The 22,115-nt window shown below is 38.3% G+C and overlaps 2 protein-coding genes across 2 annotated transcripts; both read right to left on the bottom strand.

The window, feature by feature from the left end:
• Positions 1 to 9,805: 9,805 nt before the first annotated feature.
• Positions 9,806 to 10,618, bottom strand: FOBCDRAFT_252630 (nucleoside phosphorylase domain-containing protein; the record flags this gene model as incomplete). The annotated part of the gene is made up of 2 exons (XM_059611000.1): positions 9,873 to 10,618; positions 9,806 to 9,829 (listed from the first exon to the last, which is right to left on the bottom strand). Exons 1-2 carry the CDS (start codon positions 10,497 to 10,499, stop codon positions 9,806 to 9,808), a joined length of 651 nt encoding a protein of 216 aa, XP_059467804.1. The 5' UTR covers positions 10,500 to 10,618.
• A 7,671-nt stretch (positions 10,619 to 18,289) lies between these two features.
• FOBCDRAFT_167205 (uncharacterized protein) lies at positions 18,290 to 22,115 on the bottom strand. The gene is made up of 3 exons (XM_054706686.2): positions 18,916 to 22,115; positions 18,653 to 18,860; positions 18,290 to 18,594 (listed from the first exon to the last, which is right to left on the bottom strand). The coding sequence occupies exons 1-3, from the start codon at positions 22,029 to 22,031 to the stop codon at positions 18,397 to 18,399; spliced, it is 3,522 nt and encodes a 1,173-aa protein (XP_054562661.1). The 5' UTR covers positions 22,032 to 22,115; the 3' UTR covers positions 18,290 to 18,396.

A 22,115-nucleotide genomic window follows, 5' to 3' on the forward strand; every position in this document is an offset into this window, starting at 1 on the left:
CTTTGGCATTTTAAAGGCTCAAATTATGATGCCCTAAGCAGGGGGCCAAGGCGAAAGAGAGGTCGCCCTAGCACACAAGAGAGAGAGGCAGCTAGCAAAGAGGCGGCTGCTCGCATACAACTAGGTAATACACAGGGCGTCGTTATTTCCCTATGTGATATGCTGCCAAAGCAGACATATCACGTCTTTGTGGATAACCTCTTCTCAACACCACCTCTTTTCCGCAAGCTTCGTGATCACGGATACGGGGCCACAGGCACAGCCCGCCCTAACTGTGGCCTACATAAGGACCTAAAGAGGGATAAGGCACTCGATAAATTAGGGCGTTGTGACTATACCTTCAATGAAGTCAGGGCTATCCCGACGAGGGATAATAAGGTGAGAAGCTATGTCACTTTTCTATATATTTCCTTTGCTAATATGTCTTCCCCTCTCCTTCCTAGGTTAATCAAATAGCTTGGAATGATAACAGCCATGTGCTCTTTATTACGACTGTCTTCCGAGGCGATGAGCGTACTGAGAAGAAGAGGAAGAAGCCGTCTGTAGAGCACCTACGGGCCCGGCCAATACAGCAGTTTTTTTGGTGATGAGACCGCTAAAGTCGTTCCAATACCGACAGCAGCTGCTGCTTATAACAATGAAATGAACTATGTAGACCGAGGTGACCAATTGAGGTCATACACAAGCTATGATCACCCCCTTCGCCGGGGGGCTTGGCAGGCTCTGACCTGGACCTTCCTCCTTGATGTTGCACTTACTAATAGCTATATCCTTCAACTGCATGGCCCCCAGCCAAATTGGGAGAGATATAAGTCACAGGAGGATTGGCGGAAGTGTATTTCAAACGCCCTATTCAACACATATCATCAAGAAAGTCAAGCAAGAAAGCTCTATCGGTCAGGGGCTGAAGAGGACATCAATGATCAAGAAACACGGCAAAAACACATAGACAGGAACATCAACCATGTCTATCGTGGCCGTTATTCAAGGTGCCTAGCTTGTCAGGGCTTTCGGCAAGGGCAGATGAGGTCAAAAGGCCCAAATAGGCATGCTTTCGCTGAAATCAGCAGTAACGCAAGAGGAAGGCATCACAGCCGGCAGACTAGGTATGGGTGTAAGATATGTGATGTACCGATTTGTAATAATGAGACCTGTTGGTACTTCTACCACCGTATAATTTAGGTGGCACATAAGGTACCTTCTGTTCAGTGAATTTTAATTAGCTATAACACACAAGCGCAAGCAAGACCTATATAAGGAGAAGCCTAGTAAATCAGAGGCTTATCCTATAATAAATTAGAGGGTTAATCTTGCAGTGAATCAGAAGGTTATCCTATCTCTAACCCTAAGCTCCTGCGCCTATAGGTAGGAATTATCTTATTTACTGCAGGTTAGTTAACCTTATAGGTAAGGATAATAATAAGACTTAGGGTTATCTTCTTAGCCTATTCCTTTTACCATTCTAGTATAGTATAAATAACTCCTTGGTCTTATCTTATATGGTCTTAGTATTAGCGGTAAAGTCCTAAGCTTGGGGTGTAAGCTTGGGGTGGAGCCTCGGGGTGGAGCCTTGGGGTGAGCCGGGGGTTAGCTGGGCTTTTGCAGGTGGTTCTGCGTGAACTGTGGTTCTGCGTGAATGGTCTATGCGCCTGGCTCTGTAGGCCAATCAGCTTACGTATGAGCTAACCCCGCGCCCTACCTGCCGCTGTGGTTTAGCGTAAACCCGCCCGGGACTGGCGACCAGGCTTAACCTGCTAAACTTTATTATAGTAGTTTAGCTTAATTATCTAATCCTATATTATAACTGCTGACTTTATTAGTATCTTACTATAGAACTAGTCCTCTAGTATAATAGGTAGTATTATTATAAGTAGTACTAATAGGTAATTAAATTAACATAGCCTAATTAGCTTACCAAGCTTAGCCTGGTAGCTAATATCTATAATTATAGTATAATATTTATCTATAAATATCTGCTATAATAGCCTTATATATAATAGCCTATTAATATACTTAGAAAACTCGGCGCTTAATATAATATTAGTACTAATAATAATTAAGTATACTACCTGTAGTATGCCCTTTTATCCTAAATTTATTAATAACCTATATTAGATATAATTAACCCTTATATCTATTACTTTTACCACTAAGTTATCTATTTATATAATAAATAATATAACCACGATGCTTATGCCTATATCCTGTATTATGGCTAGCAGTATAAATAATATACTCTTACTGGCCCTGGTTAATAGTATGTTAATTGCTATCTAATCTGCTTTAAGTGCTATAATTAATTATATGCACTTAGCCTACTTATTAGATTGCTAAGTTGCCTTTAGTCTAAGTAGCCTTTATAGCCTATTTATTATCTTATCTTCTAGCTTTTTCCTCTTCTAAGCTGCCTCTTTTTTCTTATTTATCTTTCTCTACTTATAGCTAGTTACTTAGTTTAAATTATTAGTCTTTTATTATTATTACTACCCTATTACTTAACTATCTTATTTATGCTTTACTGCTATCTTCTCTTTATCTTCCTCTCCCTCTATATTACTTCCCTCTAAATACTAATACTATAGCCTGCTAATCTTTTTAAATATTATAATTATCTCTGGTTATAGCTTACCTAGGAAGCCAATATATATAGCATAGTATTACCTTATAATCTGTGTTTTATATATTAACTGCAAATTCTATATAATATTTTAGCTTCCTTTATAGTTAACTGGCTTACTTATAATTAGATTAATCTTAATATTATTATCCTTATCTTTATTATTTATCTTACCTTTTAGTTACTTTATTATAAGCCCTTAAATCTTCCGTCCTATCTTAATTATAATTACTTAATATTATCCTACCCTAAGTCTAACCCTTATCCCAGCCTATATAATATAAGCAAGCTTCCTACTAAGCCAGTTAGTTTCCCATACCAATAAGTTGCTATCCCTCTATATATACTTTAGCTGCTCTTTATATAGCTCGGTAAGCTAACACTCCTGCCATAGCACCCTCTTAGTTAGAATTAGCTATATAATATATACTATAATTATCTGCCTAATCCGGTTAGGAATAAACTATACTACCTTCTGGCTATTATTATAAATTGCCTTTATCTTATCTTAATTAGTTATAATTATAACCTGATTATCTAATATAAATATATTCCGGATTAGCTGCTATAAATTATAGTACTATAGTATTATAACTTTTAGTCCTCTTCCTAGAAGCCTACCCTATATATATATAAGTATAAGTAATATCTTTTGCAGTAGCTATAAGTCTTAAAGCTACCTCTTAATATGCTATTACTTCTATTAAACCCTTATAGTATCTTATATTAATACTTTTATTAGCTATATTACCTTTGCTAGCCTAGGCTTAAGCTAGTTATTCTTTGGGTTATTTATAAATAATTAACCTGCCCTAAGCTATATTATATTATTAATAATCTGCCTTATATTAATCTTCTTACTAACTAGCTGCTATACCCCCCTGAACAGCCTATCTAGTAGCTTCTCTGCCTTAGTTATCTTATTATATAGTATATAGGTAAAATCCTTAATGCTAATATACTTACCTATATAAAATAAGCCCTCTCTATCCTTAGACTATTATATTAATAGCTGCCCCTCTATCTTTTACTAATACCCTTTCCTATATGCTATTTATCTAATAATCATACTTATAATAGTATAAGTGCCTATATATATCTATAATATATACTACTCTTAAAATATAAGTATAGCCTTAACCCTGACCTTATCCTGATTTAGCGGCTAATTCTTAAATGCAGCCTCTAAAAAAAATAGCTAGGCCTATTATATTATAGTAGCTAGTAGATTAATATATAAATATAGCTCTATATAGCCTATTAGGCATGGTTTAATACTAAGTGCTATATAGAAGTATAGTAGTAAGTTTATATATATATTTCTGCTAATATAAGTTTTAATTAAAGCTATAATAAACTAAAAGACGGCTTGGTCTAGTGTATCCTATAGCGGGCTAGTTATATTTTTATCCCCTTACTTGCCTTTATTACTATTATTATCATCTTGATATTTATCTCTGTCTCTGTCTTTGTCTCTGTCTCTGTTTCTGTCTCTGTCTCTGTCTTTGTCTTTGTCTTTAGCTTATCTCTTTCTGCTGCTAAAGAATTCACTGTTATAACTACTTAGAACCTTATTACTCTTAAGCTCTTTAGTAATATTATATAATAAGCTTTACTGCTTATCTATAAAGTAAATAGCCTAGTATTTAAATACTTCCTTCTGCCTAATATAGTATGCCTTCTAGCAGAAGCTTAAGTAATAGTAACTAATAGACTTATACTAGCTTATTAATTCTTTCTTACCTTTATAGCTAAATAGTATGCCGCTTAGGGTTATTAATATAATACTGCTAAGCTATTATAATATCTTGGTTAGTATGCTATTAAGCTGCTAGTAGTAATAGTCTACCTTATAATTAAAGCTCTATCTAAGCCGGCTAAGTAATAATTGCTTATAAGCTGCTTCCTTATCTTCCTAATTCTAAGCCTACCTGCTTATTACTGCCCTTGCCTATAGCTACTAGGCTGTATTATAAATACTAATTAAGTCCTAGGAGCTAAAGTATTATACCTAGCCTAGCCTCTTAACCTACGGCGAATTACAGTTAATATCTTCCTCTAAGTTACCCTTCTATAGTTATATAGCATTTTCTTCCTTTAGTTAAGCCAGACTTATAGTAATAACCTTATTTATAGCACTCTGATTTCTAGTATTAGCTTTATTAGCTATATCTAATAGGCTATTCTTATTGCTATTATCTTAAATAATTTAGTAATATATATATCTTCCTCCTATCTATATCTATAGCTACACCTTAGTCTATGGTTTCTCTGCTGTATTATGCCTTGCCTCTTTTTAATAATAGATAATATTATTATATATAATAATAAGATATTAGTATATATAATAATAAGATATTAGTATATATAATAGCTATACCTACCTAAAATAATAAGCTCTTTAATTACTAGGCTATTATCTTCTAGTATTATAATATATTTCGGGTTAGCTAGTTCTAGTTTATTATAATAGTTTATAATATCCTTAAGTATTTATCCCTTAAGCTAATACTACTATTAAAAATATAACTTAATACTACTGCCAGGCTAAATAGCTGCTTAATATAGCTGGCAGATAAGTATTTAATAATCCTGATTAAGCTATATAATATCCTCTATTATTATTTAATATTGCCTTTTTAATCTTAATTATAGAAAGTAAAGAGAAACTAAAAAGAGAAGTAGTCTTATTATTTTTCTCTATTAATTATAGTCCTCTTTCCTCTGTATTATATTAACCCTAAGCTAATTAGTAACTTAGCCTAAGCCTAACTGATTTAAGTCTAAAATCTAAGTAAGATAATATAATTTATTAGATAATTACTATTTAATTATCTCTTAATAGTACCTAGACTTATAGTAATAACCTTATCTATAGTACTCTAATTTCTAGTATTAGCTTTATTAGCTATATCTAATAGGCTATTCTTATTATTATTATCTTAAATAATCTAATAGTATATATGCCTTCCTCTTATTTATATCTATAGCTATATCTTAGTTTATAATTCCTCTGCTATATTATGCCTTGCCTCTCTTTAATAATAGATAATATTATTATATATAATAATAAGATATTAGCATATATAATAGCTATATCTACCTGAAATAACAAGCTCTTTAATTACTAGGCTGTTATCTTTTGGTATTATAATATGCTTTAGGTTAGCTAGTTTTAGTTTACTATAGTAGTCTATAATATCCTTAAGTACTTATCTCTTAAGCTAATACTGCCGTTGAAAATATAACTTAATACTGCTGCTAGGCCGAATGGCTGCTTAATATAGCCGGTAGATAAGTATTTAATAATCCTAATTAAGCTATATAATATCCTTTATTATTATTTAATATTGCCTTTTTAATCTTAATTATTGAAAGTAAAGAGAAAGTAAAGAGAGAAGTAGTCTTATTATTTTTCTTTATTAATTATAGTCCCCTTTCCTCTGTATTATACTAACCCTAAGTATAGGGTTAGGGTTATTTTAAGCCAATTAGTAACTTGGCCTAAGCCTAACTGATTTAAGTCTAAAATCTAAGTAAGATAATATAATTTATTAGATAATTACTATTTAATTATCTCTTAATAGTACCTAGGCTGCTTATATAATAAGTTAAAGTCTTAAATAGGATTAGCCTATAGTAATGCCTCTAAGAAGAGGGGTAATAAATTATAAAAAATACAAGAATAAAAAAGTAATTAAAGTTAGGTTTAATAAGATTAGGCTATAATTATTATATAAGTAACTATAGGTATACTATAGCTGCCTTATAGAAGCCTTATAGCGCTGTTATAGGCATGAATTATAATATAATACTCCCTCTTTAGGGGCTTTCATCCTTAAAGCCTATTAAAGCCAGCCGTTATAGGGGTAACTAAGCCTTATAAGCAGTGCATAGCTACTAACCTCCTAAGGCATACCCCGCAGTGCCCCTCTGCGTTATATAGGCACCCTTGTGAGCAGCTATACTAAAGGCTGCAAGGGGGAATTAAACCCTTGACCTTCGGGCCACTTACTAATAGTAATTATCATGTAACGGTTACACAAGCCATTAAACCACAGGGCAAAAGATCAGGCCATAATCGCTATGCAAGCAATTATAGGTATGCTATAGCTGTCTTATAAAAGCCTTATAGCGCTGTTATAGGCACGAATTATAATAATAATACTTAGAGGTTAATAATTAAGTTAATATCTACTAAGAAGAATAACTAAATAATAAGTAAGAAGAAGTAATAAGAAATTAGATATAATTAATCTTAATTTATTATATTATATATTTATTTAATACTAATATGCTTTATATTATATTTAATATTTAAATTAAGTTAATTAGTATATAATATTTTTTCTATAACTTAGTATATAAAGTTATAGCTAAATAATTAATAGGTTCTAATTAGCTATAATACTTAGGGGTTAATAATAAAGTTAATATCTACTAAGAAGAATAACTAAATAATACATAAGAAGAAGTAATAAGAAATTAAATATAATTAATCTTAATCTATTATATTATATATTTATCTAGTACTAATAAGCTTTATACTATATCCAGTGTCTAGATTAAGTCAGTTGGTATGTGATGTTTAAGAATATTATCTTTGTACCAGGGCCAAAAGTCCTCGACAGCCTATCTCCTTAATCGACTTAGGCCTGCCATGATTTGCAACACGCCAAGAGACGTCATGGTCATACTAATTGGGGTACTAGCCTAAAGAGTCTTCTAACAAGTCAGCAATATATTCACTTCAGAGAAATAGCACTGTTTAACAATAAGGATACTTATAGTCTTGTCCCCTCGTCTCGTCGTCGCAATAAACGACCAATGATGACCCTGCACTATAATTCCAGGCAAGAAAGGCAGCTTCCTAATACTATCGCCTGCTTGACTAGCTAGACACGTCTACTACGCAGCCTGCTATAAAGCCATCTGCACGTCTCCCTTCTTCATATCACCGCCGTACTTTTTCGTCTCTATACTGAGACAAATCGGCGATGTATAGAGGGGATCAAACGAAGTGTAATTGACAGACTTCTCCAACGTGGCGGCTTAAAGGCGACGGGTCGCTGCGTCTACCTCTGTTAAGGCTGGTGGGAAGATGTAAAGGACGTAATCCACCTTTGTCGAGGGCAGCAGGAATTTATGGTAGCATGCTGTCACCGAGGCGGTCATGCTGAAGGGTTATTATTAGATTAGAGCTAGATATATGGATAAAATAAACTTACTAAGGTGATATTTTTAGTATTAAACTTCCTGGCTAGCATTTTTGCTTAATAACCGCTTTAATAAGCGGTATGTGCATAAGATGATTCTAGCCTGTTTTATTAAATGGATTATTCTGGCAGTGTTATGCCTCCTTGATAATGTCATCGATAATAGTAAAGACTAAGGATAGTAGTATCTTATTGTTATTATTAACAGCAAAGCCTATAGTTAGGGGCAGGATATAAGTAATGCTGGGTTTAAGTATTTGCAGTGTTTAATTAATTATTTTTAATCGTTTATTAATTCTAGCCTTGCGGTATATTAGCTAAGATTTTAATAATAAAAAAGATAGTACTAACCTCCTAGCTTTAAGGTAAGAATTTCTAGCCTATATTAATTTTTTATATATTAATATATAGTTTATATAATTTATTAGATATATTAAGTGCACTTGGATTTAAAGTCTGCAAATAAAGGATATGACTGCCTAATCTAACTATAGGAAATGTCTGTTTAATAGGAGAGGATCGATTAGATCTTTTACTAGTAGAAGTCCTGGTCCTGCTCTGGGATGAGAAATCTGGGATGCCTTTAAAGATAGAGCTCTGGCTCCTTGCTAATTAAGGCATGCATAGTATTACATTATTATTATTATTAGCTTTTCGTTTCCTAGGTGTTTTAGGAGCCATATAGGGAATAGGAATAGCAGATGCATGCTTATAAAGATTAGAGTTCTTGGTGGATTATTTAGGTGAAAGGAGCTGATTGTTTTAATAATAGCGTTTGCGCTTCTTAAGCAGAGGCTAATCTACTAAATGGTTCTTGGCTGGAATATTAATAGATTCTAGCCACTAATTAATTCTGAGTTATAGTATGGAGTCTATGCGTGGGTGCTGTGTTGTGGTGCGATAAGATGGGATGGGGATTTAATTGCTTTGGTGGTGAAGTGATATGTTTTGGTGAATATTATTTCGGCTGTCTTGCTATTGTTATGACGTGTTGTCTTGCCAACTGTGCTAATAAAGATCTACAAAGATATAGACTGAGCTTAGCCTAATTAGTTAAACCTCGATGTGTGACCAAGGCCTAATCATCAACCGACCTCTACCCCCTGGCCTACCCCACAGCTAGTGGCTTTGGAGAATTTAATTCTACCCCTGGTTAAAAATCAAGTCCGCCCCATGTCATGTGGGGCAAAATAAATCAATTCTAGTAGAATTGATTTTGGTATGTAGGACTAGGTCTGACGAATCATTTCTGGATAAAATCAATAGTAATTGCTGGCTGGCTGTCACATTTGTCGCGATAGACGCTGGCAAGCTAGAATCAAAACTTGACGCGCTGCTGTTAAAGTGTTGTTTTGCCTGAACGTGTGGCCAAGCACCAATCAGAAATCCAAGTCAACCCCCTGTCAAAATCAAGTTTACCCCAACGCTAGTCCATTTTTCGAAATTCAATTCTACCCCCTGTCAAAAATTAATTCTACCCCCTGTAAAGTGGAGTAACGTGGTTGATAAGCGAGTGTCCCAGTCTTATTTCTACCTTAAATTTAGATTTTAAAAAACTCTTTAAAAATCCAAACTAAGCCTAAAATAGCTATAATTTTAATAGCTTATATATAAGTCTTAAAATAAGCTATATTAAGTTTCTTATATATTAAAAAAACATCCTATATAGCTATAAACTTTAAAGTTTATTTACACTGTAAAATACACTGTATTTAAGGTTTTCTATGTAAAATAAAATAGCTAAAAATCTTTAAAAAATATCATTTAGTACAATTAGCTATACTATTATAAAAAATATTTTCTACAGATTTTTAGCTATTTTATTTAAGCTTTAAAAGTACTATAGGGTAGGTTATTTCTAGGTGCACAGTATACTGGGACACTCGCTTGTCTGGGACACTCGCTTATCAACCACGTTAAATTAAATCAATTGTACAACAATTGATTTTGGACTGATGTATGTATTTTTAACTCATAGAGCCCTCTGGGCAACGGCCTACCGGGCGTAATAGACTTGTGTGTGTGTGTGTGTGTAGCACTAGGTATTTCGGCGCCAGTCTCGGCCAATTCTGCTTCAGTTCCTCAAGATACTCTGGCATCTTGGATCCAGCCAATTCATGTTCCGTCTCCAGTTTCGTCAAAGCTGTGAGCAGCGATATAGGAGGATTGTTCGGCGACCCGCTGTGCTCGAAATGGCCGCCCTCTTTCGCCTTGCCGAAGTCCCATTGGACTACACCAGGAAACGGGCCGACGGGCGTACTGACTACGACATCACCGAGTCGAACCTTAGGTGGAATGCCGCCACCGATACCAACCATGAGGCCGAATTTGATGGACGGAAAAGAGGAGATCATCCAGGGGGCGACGGATGCTGCTGGGTTCGTGCCGACCTTGCCCTTTGGCAGGCAAGCTATAACGACATTGTGTCTACCCACGGACCCCAGAGTGTAGGTGTTCGGGTCATTCGGCTGCTTTGGGAGGCCGGGATGTCTATGATCCAGCATCGCCGTCGCGGCGGTCTGTTCCTTCGACAGTCCACAGACCCATCCCACAGTGTAGTCCTCATTCGTCAAAGGCGTTGGATGAAACTCGCCGTCGATGTTCCTCCTCTTTGCCATTCTGGACGTAGCTTCGTCATAATGGCTCTCCCTGTTCCTCTTCGACATTATGAGATCGTTCGATCTGGAGCTCAGATTGGAAAGTAAGCGTCTTCTCGATCCGCAGGTACTCTTCCGCGATCAATCGCTTACAGCGGAACGGAGGACGGTTGAGTAGACAATGAAGGATCAATTATGTAGCAAAAAAACAACAAAAAACAACAAAAAAGAAAAAAAAAAAAAAAAAAAAAAAAAAAATAAACCAACAGTCTCGATATGTGGGACCCAACGTTCGGTGTTTCCGGCCAGCGACGACGCCGGACGGCGGGAGGAGAATACGGGCGTTGCAGAAGGACAGTCGAATCTGTTTGGTAGCGAATGTTCCGATCGTTTCACCTTCGTGGGAGTAGCAAGACCTGACAATGCTGAAAGGAACCGGTCAGAATTTGGTGATCGGATGAGAAAGAATGTGGAGACACTGACGACGTGGAACAGAAACATCTTTGCGGGGATTTGCATGCGGGGAGGCCTCAGCAGCTGAGAAAGACCCCTGTAGCTAGGTGCAGCTGGTGAGTCAAATAGGATTGCCGAGTAATGGGATGTGCAACTGCGCCACGTCAATCACTAGTCTAATTGGGGCACCAGGCTGAGGCAGCCAATGCTCGACGCAATTTGGGAGCTGGAGGTGACACGCTGATGCTCGCGCGCAATCAGCCAAGAAGGGGGAACTGATTAGCATCTTTGCACAATGAATCACGACCAAAATTGTATTGCAGTTGGGAGGAAATGGTTATCTTAGAGGTGTCATAATTCGGAAACTCAATTTCCGATTTACTACAAGGGCCGTCCCTCCACCTCCAAACACATAAGTATCTTAGCTCCTCAAGGGATGGGTTAATTTAATTTGATTTAATTATATCCTACTTGGTTGTAATTATCTAAACGATTATGCCTGGATAACAGGGTCCGGCGAATAACCAAAGCCTTGCAGATTAGTATTATTCTGCGGTGCCCTACTTTGCTAATATTAAACATTATTAGCCAGCTGTTCTTAAAATTCCTGCTTTTCTCTCTCTAACTACTATTTATATTTACTAGTAGGCCCATATATGTAGTAGTTTAATGCTAATGGATCCTTGATTTGAGGCTCTCTTAGGCTATAAAGCCCTCTCTTTTGTGACCATATACCTATAGTCTCCTCTTAGTACTTAGCTTTATCTATTAAGGTCTTAATCTAGAAATTACTTAAGGATTTAAGTTAGTTTAATAAACTTAATTGCCTTGGCGGCTATATTGTGCTTATTTAGTAGCTTCTGGAGATTATTATATCCTCGGAGTTGTCCTAGTTCCTGGTCCTGGAGTTGGCGGTATTAATGGCAGCGTAAGAGGATATGTATTACTGTTTATTAATCTAATCTGCAGGGGCATTTATTGCTGGTGATACCTGGTACTCTTTGGCTGAAGAGGAAGTCGTTAAAGCCTATCTTCTCTGTATATAGCTGCATAAGGAGTGTGCTGCGCTTCTTGATAAGCCTATTATGTAGGTCTAAGACCTTATGCAAAGGTTTAGGTGTATGCCTGAAGGATGCTTGGCTATATGTCTTAGATACCTAGCTTATCTCCTATAATTTAATTATCTCTTTATAAGACCATGTCTTTATGGTTGATCGAAGTGGGTATAATTACTGTGGTTTTACTGCTCTTGGTCCTGTAAGGCCGCCTTCTCTCCAACCTGTTGCTTCTTTTGCTGCTTGATCTGTATCTTTATTGCCTTAGATTCCTATATGCGTAGGGACCCATCTGATCTCGGTATTTAGGTCTTGTGTTTGGAGTTTGTTGATCTGTTGTATGATATTCTTGAGTAGGTATACGCCTGATTTGCCCTTGGGCCTGGCGGTGGATTGAATAGCGGCCTGGTTGTAGATTGCGACCTTGCTTTTTTTGTTGCCTTTTGATCTGTCTTCTTGTGTGATCTGGAGGGCTAGGCTGATGCCTTGTAGTTTACCGGTGTAGATGGTGGAGGTTATCTTGTTGCCTATATATGCACTCTTTGTTTCTTAGGTAGTGGTGCAGACTGCGGCAGCACCGATGCTGCTATTAATGCTACTACTATCTAGGTAGATATATACTGTATCTAGCTTGTCTTATATGATTTGCTTATGTCTAGCTTGCGCTTCCTCTATACTTGCTTTAATAAATATCTATAAACCTTGCCACTATGAGGGCATTATGTAAGGAGTGATGTATTCTTGTCTCTGAATATTTGGCCCTTGGCGATTGGTGATCGACTGCTTGATAGCTCTTCTTGGGCTTTTCTTGTTTCTTCTTGTTTCCCCTTCCGTGGGCCTATGATTACCCGGGCTGATCCTTCCAGGAGCGTTAATATTGTGCTTAAAGATCTGCAATTCGATTAGTAGAAGGTATATTTCTATGTTAAGGGCCGGTATAGATGTTGCCTTGAATGCCCTACTGATTACCCTGGAGGCTCTTGCCTATAGGCTTTGAAGCTTACTTAGTGTTTGCTTAGTATATAGCTTATCCCTGGTCCTCTAGTTTATATTTGACTAGGCAGAATAGGCATATATTATCTATGGCACTGCCATTCCTTTATAGATCTTATATATCTCTCGTATTATTATACCCTAAGTTAAGCTGCTGAGGCTGCCTAGGGCGTTAACTATCTTAGTGACCTTATGTTATACTTTATCTATATATTATTTCTAGGTAAGGGTGGAGTCTATAATAAGGCCTAGGTATTTATATGTTTTTTTTTGGTTTAATTATACCTTATCTTATCTAAAGGGGTTCCTTTATATTTATTCTTATTCTTGTCTTTGTGAAGTAAGTAAGCTAGAACTTATCTGGCGTGAAGATAGATGTATAAGTAGCTGCCTACTTCTCTGCAATATGGAGTGCTTCTTGTAGCTTTTTGCATATTTCTTTTATAGAGTCTGCCTAGGTCAGGATAGCTATGTTATTTATAAAGCTAGTTATTATTATATCTTCTAATTCTTTATATTTTTCTATTAGATTTGTATTATAAAAGAGGTAGAGGATTGGTAATAGATTTAATCCCTGTGGCTTTCCTGTCTTTAATTTGTAGGGTTTAGATATAAAGCTATTAATTAATAGCTTTATTAGTCTTAGGTATAAGAAACTTTTAATCTACTTGGCTGTTCTTTTATTTATCTTTTTCTTCTGCAGATTATGTAATAGGTATATATATGAAATATTATTTAATGCCCCTGATATATCTAGAAGCAGTAGACTTATTACCTTGCCTTGCCTAGTGTTCTAGGCGTTATATATCTTATTAATAATAAGATAAAGGGCGTGTTTTATTAATTATAGCTTTCTTTTACCTATATAGGTATTAGGCAGTAAGCCATAAGTCTTGGTGATATAGCTTAGCCTCTTTGCTATTACTACTTTTATAATCTTTCCTGTAGTGTTTAATAGAGCGATTAGCCTGTAGGCCTTTAGTATGATATAGTTATCTTTCCCTGGCTTTCTGAGGACCACTGTTATAGATTATTAAAAGTGTTTTAGATAGTAGTTAAGGGCGAGGGACTAATTAAAGATCTTGGTGAGATAGTGCTTAATCTAGGGAGAGGCGATATGGAGTGCTTTATTTATAATGCCGTCTGGTCCTAGAGCCTTAAATAGGGATAATTCTTTAATGGCTTTTTTTATCTCTCTTGTAGTTATTAGTGGCATGGTTATAGGAGCAGGGTAGTTAGTATTCTTTATATCTTTAAGATTAGTTTTAGGTGCCACTGGAAAAAAGGTTTTTTTAAGAAGCTTTGCTTTTTTATTTAGGGTATTTACTTATTGCTTTGTGGCTGGATTAATTAGTGCTAGTATTATATTTAGACTTTAGTTATATCTGTTTTGGGCCTATATTGCTACCTGCCAGAGGTTTGTTAGGGATTGAGAAGCTTTTTCTATCCTCTTGTGATGGTTTTATTTAAGTGCTTTCTTAATGGTTTTACCTTTGTGATTTCTTACTGTTTAGTATACTTCTTATGTCTCTTTGGTATAGTATAAGTTATATTACTGATAGAGTTGTTTTAATTATGTTAGTACTTTGGCGTATTTTTTATTTTATCCTGATTTTAATTTAGATAATAGAATTGTTGTTAGTATTACTTTCTTGATAGTTACTGTTAAGGCTATTATTACTTCCTTTATATATTTATTTAGAGCTGTCTTTATTCTTGGTCTTTGCTGTGGCGGAAGCTCTTATTGTAGTATGTAAGTAAATATCTTTTTATCTAAGGCTTTCTAATTTCGCCGGGGCTTAGCTATTATTTTAAGAATATTTAGGTCTAGTAAGGTGATAATAGGTAGGTAGTTAGAGTTGTAGTTTATATTTGTTTTAATTTTGCACTAAATTAGTCTGCTTACTAGGCCTGCTATTATAAGGCATAGGTCTATAGTTATTCTTCTATTATGCTTTTTATATATAATAGTGCCTAGGATAAGATTACTTATAAGATAGTGATCTTTGATAATTGTGATAAGCTTGGTAGTATTAGGATTTGCTTGCTAGACCTGGTTACCTCCTTATAGCTTATGGTGTAGATTAAAGTTATTAATAATAATCTGTTTATATTAGGATAATTATTTTAGTGCTTTGCCGAGAAGGGGTAGTATGCTCTCTCTTTTAGTTGTGGTTTGTGTTAGGTTATAGATATTATAAACTATAATCTATTACTTCTTTTTTGTTTTAAGTCTTAGGTTTAATAAGCTGAGATCTCTATTTACCTCTTTAAAGTGCTACCTAAAGTAATTAAGTCTCTTATTAATAAAAAAGCAGATCCTGGCTAGAAGGGTTTAGTCTTTGTCTAGGTAGTATAGGTAAAATTAATTCTTAGCTAGGTGGTAAGTTATTATATTAAATAGGTTCTTCTAAGGCTCCTGGATAGTAAGGATGTTATATTATTTTATATTAGGATCTTATAAGAGTGTGGCTATAATTATGTCTTTGGATTTTCTAATATTATATTATAGTATTATAAGAGTATTTTATATTAATATTCTTAGTTGTTAATTTCTATCTGTTAATTATGCTATATAGTTTATCTATTAATATTTAGTGCTTTTAAGACCCTCCTAGAAGTAGCTACTATTTATCTTAGCTGCTGGCTCCTTATGTTTATAATAATCTTATTATTAGGATTATTTAATGCTACCTAGTTACTGCCAGGGTTTGCTCTTTTTTATAGCCTCTTAGTAGGCAACCTGCTCCGGGTCGAACTAGCATCCTAGGGTTAGCCTAATTCTAAAATAGGTTATTTTATCTTGGTGATTATGTTGGTGTTGTTTTACTACTTCTGCGTTTTGGTTCTGGTAGATATCCTAGTAATAAAGCTTTTTAGCTTTAGATAATATCTAGGCCATAGTTTAGAGGCCACTTTGGCCTTATTGACCTCCTGCTTCCTAATAGGGCATTGGTTATTCTAGGCTGTGTGTATACTGTTGCAGGCTATATATTTCTGTGGTATATTCTTATTGCTCTTAGTTAGGCAATCCTAGGTAGGATACTCTTGCGCGTAATAGCTGCATATTATTATTGCCTTGCATTAGGTTCCTATATAGCTATATTTATAACACTAAAAGTATTATCTTATATAGCACTATCTGTTATAGAGTTTGCATTAGAATACCTTGCCTTATTAAATAAGGCCCTTATTAATAACTTTATTTATATCTTCTGGTTATATAAACTTAACTATAACTAAAGATATTAATTTAGGGATAAAGATCTTATTAGCTAGCCTATATACTTAATCTCTGTAGTTGGTATAAAAGGCTTATTATCTTATAATAACCTATCTCTAATAAGTTTAAAGTTATTTATATTTATTAAACTAGTATATATATTATATATTAAGATATTATATATTGGAATATATATAGTAGTACTGTTTCTGATTCTTTATTCTTAGTCTTTTATAAACTATCTAAGTGCTACTATGTCTAATAAAGTGGCTATCTTAATGCTTAAGTTACTGCTCCTAAGCTGATTAGAGGATATTACCTTAATTTTCTCTATGTATTTATTGCTGCTTTGTGTAATTATGAGGTTTATATGTGACTTAAGGCTATGGGGACTTATTACTTTAATGTTGGCTATAGTGATAAGGTCTCTGATATTAATAATGATCTTGCATATGGTTTAGATAGGTAATGCTTTCTGGTTCTATGGGTTATATATGCTTATTACTAGCCCTCCCCTCGCCATTATGTTAATATAAGTAGGCGTGATGCTAGTATGGTTTTACTGGCTTATGAGCTTTATATTTCTGATTATTTTTATTATTACTTTACTGATTTCCGTGGCTTCTTTTGCGGCTGTTTTTGTATTTATTGTAATTTCCGAATTATGTTAAACTACTTCTATGGTTTATTAAGCTTTAGTGTTTATTTTATTAAGCTTATTTTTAAGGCTGTTAATGTAATGCGCTAGGCTTTCGGCTGCGGCTTTTGTTTTAACTTAGCCGATTTTCACTGCTTTATAGATGTAACCAAGATTGGGCATGCTCTGCATTTTGATAATAAGGGTGAGAGCCCTAATAAGGGCAACTTGAACTCCTTGGGATGTAATAGGTAGATTATCGCCGTTATTGATAGCTGATAGTGCCTTTTGGAGATATTTGCTTAAATTTGTGGCGTGCTCTTGGTAATCAGTAGGCTAGATTTCGTCCTGGGGCCATGGGGTTGCCATAATGCCTGAGTTGCACTGGGTAATGCGACTGACACTGGGCTATCTAATTCACCTTTTGGAGCGGTGTTGCGGCGCTGTAAATAGCTGTTGTTTTTAAAAATTTCGTTCTTGCTGTTGTTGAAGTTTTTTAGGGATATGGATGAAAGACCGCGAGTTTCCACTTTTTATGAAGATGATAGACACGTGAGTTATAGTAAACGATGGCAATGGATGTTGTTGCTAAGGTCTAGGGTAGCTAAGTTATTAAACTCTACAGGGGTCAACCGATGGAAACGCGACGCGTTTCGTGTTTTAGGTTTTCTAATTTCATGAGTGCGGTACAAGAAACGCAGTGCGTTTCCATCGGGGAAATATGGGGCGAAAATGCTAGACGATGATTGGTTAAAAACAGGAAACGCAATGCGTTTCTGCTGATAATTCTTGAGTAGGGCACCGAGGCTGGGGATGGATGAGGATCCCAACAGGCTATCTGTTGGATCTATGGCAACTACTGATGCTGAACTCGATGCGAACTGAGCTTGCGATTGACTTTGATGGACCTGAAGAGGACCTCGGTGATTATGTCTGGCCTGGAGATCTGGCTCTTAACAATACAGGGTCATATTCGGAGATTCGCCAATTCTTGAAGCACTACAGTGGCCAATCCCCACGCCGTTCATTAGAATGCGACAAAGAAGCTTAGAGGACACTATTGTATTCGACTTTGTCTTCCACCCGAGGCTATGATACACAAATAAACTCATACCCCAACCCAACTTAGGGGCAGCCTCCTGTCTTCGTCTCTCTAGCTATACTCGTCAAAGCGCGATCATTTGTTGTCTCCTCAAAATGCGGTATGGCAGCGTGCCACTGGTTCACACATGTATTGTCTACACTCTTGGGATTCGAAATCTACTTGATGCAGTGATATGCGGCAGTCATTTCCTCAAAGCTTAAAAGTAAAGGTAATAGGAGAGGTAACATTTTTAAGCAAAAGTAGAATACAACGCTAACTAAACCACCTCCCAGATAGATATCACTTTTCTGAAAGCATGTTGGTAGGTGTCTGTGTCCTTCTTCCAGTTTAATTATCGACCTCGCTCAATGGCACGATTTGCAAGTGACGCTATCTAGAAGGCCAACATTCGTGAATGGTGAACACGGTGATCACGGCGAGTATATTTTATGTTCTATATTCTATGTACAATTGTCCACTGACTCTAACCGGGACCTAACACTACACAGATACAAATGGTCTTACGGATCAGCATTCTGTACGTTGTTTACCCGAGCTCCGTTAAGGTCAAAGTTGATTTGAAAAGCCTGGGGACCAGGGCTGTATTCTTGATCACCCCAGCTGCTCCCTGCTGGGGGCAGGTTTCCGTTCCTGGCGATGGGCCAGATCCTCGCTAGGTTAGCAGATCTAAAAACGCCCGCCTGGTGAAGCCCCATGCCCTGACAGATGTCAAATTAGTGACCGCCCGCTGCAAGTAAATGGAGCACAGATACGTACAAACTCATTAATAAGAACAGCCAATTGTGGATCCCGATTGGCGGTAATTAAATCGTTGATCTGAGAAGTATAGTCGCGGCCAAGATAAAAGGCTGGCCCTGGCGCTGGTCCGTGTTCCGGAATCCTGCAGTTGAAAGGTTCTCGTCGCTGGTTGTAGTTCGTCAGAGCTCCTGTGTTAGAACTGCCGCCAGCGTATGAGCTGCTGTATCTGAATCAGAAACATATTAGCACTATAATACCCATCAGGTAGAAGGCGTACTTACACCCACTCGGCTCGGTAATCAACTGGTCCTCTGTAGCCTCGAGGAGGATTTGGCCGATGGGTACCCTGACTGTGATACATGCCAAAGGACGAGACACCAAGGTAGTAATCGTTCACGCCGCTCGGCTCCGTCCAGAAGGTGTTGGCATCTAAAGGGATGTGGAAATGAAAGACAACCCATCGGTCTACGGCGTTCCGGTGACTGCGATCGCGGTACAGGTTTCGATACGAGTTGGCTGGATCTTCTACACCAGGAGAGGGTCCAATCCAGTAAGCTACCTCAAGAATGACTTGACGGCTCGTTGGGCTCGCGGGGAGCCAGCGCAAATAATGCAAGCTTAGGTGGCCGGCTTTGATTGCTTGGAAAATATATGCAGCACTTGGCTGGACCCCGCCTTTGCCCCGATCTGTCATAACGTTGACATTGATAGTCCGAGCTTGAATATCTCGCTTTTGAGCTTCAGAGCCGGTGCTCGACGGAACCTCACAAAGAGCTGCTGGAACTGTAGCTAGGTTTTCCAAACCTTCTCTTGACTCGGCGAGATCACAGAGTGCCATCCTGGCGACAGCTCTGCCGGAGTACCTGGGTCGGCCATTCCAGTCGCTCTGATACAGCAGCTGCTGAAACGTGGTGAGGTTGGCAGCGCTTTGGGCATACCCAGCTGCCCTAACGTCCCTGTTGTAAATCTCCGTCAAATCCAGGCGTGGTTCTCGAGACGTGACCCAAACTCCCATGATGGGAAGGAGCACAGCTAGAACCGCTGAATTGTCTGTAGCGCGACCCAGGAGAAGATTCCGTGCGCTGAGCCCCTCATCGGTACTCAGCCCATCATCGCCGCCGAACTCAATCTCTTCGTCAGGACAGACGGGATCTCTGAGAAATCTTTGCAGCGCATAGTCAAACTCCTTTGCGTCCTTGTCCTGGTACACTATAATGTCGCGCTCGTCCTTGTCAGATTCCTTGTCGCCAGCGCAGCAATATGCTTCAAAGCCGTAGGTGCACTTGTCAGTATGTGCAAGGTAGCCAGAGGTACTCCATGACGTGCTGATATCCTGCGCAGCGATGCGAGTGGACCCATGGGGACAGGTATTAGTACAAGCCTGTTCATTGGGGAACGATACCTCATGGCCAACCCACTCACAGTTCTTGAAAGGCTTGGGAGTCTCAGTGCAGCAGTAATTGTACTTCTTGCCTTTCTTGCAACTCTTCTGACCACCAAAACCGCCTCGAGATCCCACAACAAAGGACGAGAAGCCTTTGGGACACGTGGAGTCGTCGTCGTCGTAGCAATCTACTGTCCATCCGCACTTGGACCAAGGCCCAGTGGAATCAGTAGCTTCACAACAAGCGGTCTGCCACCCGGACTTCTTGCAACCTTGGTGATGAGTGCCGACCGCGACTTCACCTGCGTTACAGCCAACCGGACAATGGTCGTTGCCTTGGTATCCTCTCCATTGACACTTTGGTACCTTGGAAGACTTGGGGCAGCAAAGCGTCTGTACCTGATCTTGACCCGGCAAGCATTCTGTGGCGTCCAGCATAATCTCCGAGTCCTTGCCGCCGCGAGCGATCTCCGTATAGCCGCTGGGGCACGTCTGACCGCAGTTGGTAAAGTAACAGAAGTCCTGGGAATCCTCTCTCTTATCAGGTAGTTTGATAGTAAGGCCGCTACCAGAGTCAACGTTGACCTTGATACCAAGTGCTGCTGCTAGTCCGTTGGAGTAGGAATGCTTGTCGTCGTCATAGTCGACAGCCCAGACCAGCACGCCACTCAGGCACTGAGACTTGAGAAAGTTGGCCTTAAGCTTCCACGTATCCCTGTCATCGTACGAAACCCATTGATCGTTGTTCCATTGGATCGTCTTGATGGCAGCGTCCTTGTACAGCTTGGGCCTGAGCTTCTTCTCACGAATGAGATCTGAGATCTCACTGTTAAACAGGATTCCAGCTTCACCGCTGCACCCAGCATCTCCTGCTGAAAGGTATGGGCAACCAGGCTCAGAACAGGATGAGCTTGCCAGTGTAACAGATCGGCCGTAGAATGCCAAGCCCAGCACAACCTTAGACGGAGAGACCTTGTTACGCCAGAGAAGATCTAACGAGCTCGTGATCTCAGTCAAGTTGGTATGCGCTCCAACAAACGCGCCCGTCCACTTGTTACCGATATCCCATGCTCCATGAAGATCATAGCTCATAACATTGAACCAGTCCACAGATGGTTCAATGTTCTCTAGATCAAAATGTTGGAGATACCAGTAACTAGTGGGAAGAGTAACAGAAAGGCCATACTTGTAGTCACCAAGAGCGGACTTGAGTCGCTTCAAGAACCTTGGATAGGCCTTGAAGTCAGACTGACGGCCACTGCGGTCTTTATCAACTGGATACTCCCAGTCGATATCAATGCCAGTAAAGCCCCAAGTCTGCATGAAGAGGGTCAAGCTAGCAAAGAAGACGTTCTGACGTGTCTCGTCGGCATTGACCAAGTCTGAAAAGGTTGTCGCTGTTGGAGAACCCTTGTCAGAAAAGGCCCAGCCGCCAATAGACAACCAGAGCTCTTGACCCGAGTCTCGAGTCTTGAGTGAAGACAATTGAGAGTAAAGTTGTTGATCTCCTGCATTGGCGGGCACGACCTTGAACGATTTGGGGTCGATACTACCGAATGCAAAGTAGATGTGGGTGTAAATGCCCTGAGGGAAAGCGTCGGGGATCATGGGGTTGCATTTGCGGGTTGCACCACCAGAGCCATAGTAACCGATCACACGCTTGACTGACTGAGAGCCAATGTTACAGGAGGGTCTCTTGACAGTTTCTTTGCCGCAGAACTCCTCAGTGGTACCGCAGAAGCCAAACTTGCTGCAACACACATTGAGGGGACACTTGGTAGCGTTGAAGTACTGCGAATCCCACTTGCCTGGATTGCATTCAGCTTTGTAGGTACAGCTGTTGATGCACTTGGCCTTGCTGCAGTAGTCTGGACCAGTGCCGCAGACATTATTGGTACCACAGCAACCGACCTCGCAGGGCTTGTTCTTGTCGCAGTGTATGTCTTCTGCGACCGTGAACGGGGTCGAGGTGAGCAGTAGAGCAACCAGACTGGTTGCCCACGTCAACCTCATAATGAAGATAAGAACGAGTATTGTTTAACCAAAAGAAAGATGATGTCTAAGTGGAAACGTGTATCAAAAGAGTGACAATAAATG

Source organism: Fusarium oxysporum, chromosome IX (genome assembly GCF_013085055.1).
Source record: "Fusarium oxysporum Fo47 chromosome IX, complete sequence".
Classification (NCBI taxonomy): Eukaryota; Fungi; Ascomycota; class Sordariomycetes; order Hypocreales; family Nectriaceae; genus Fusarium; species Fusarium oxysporum.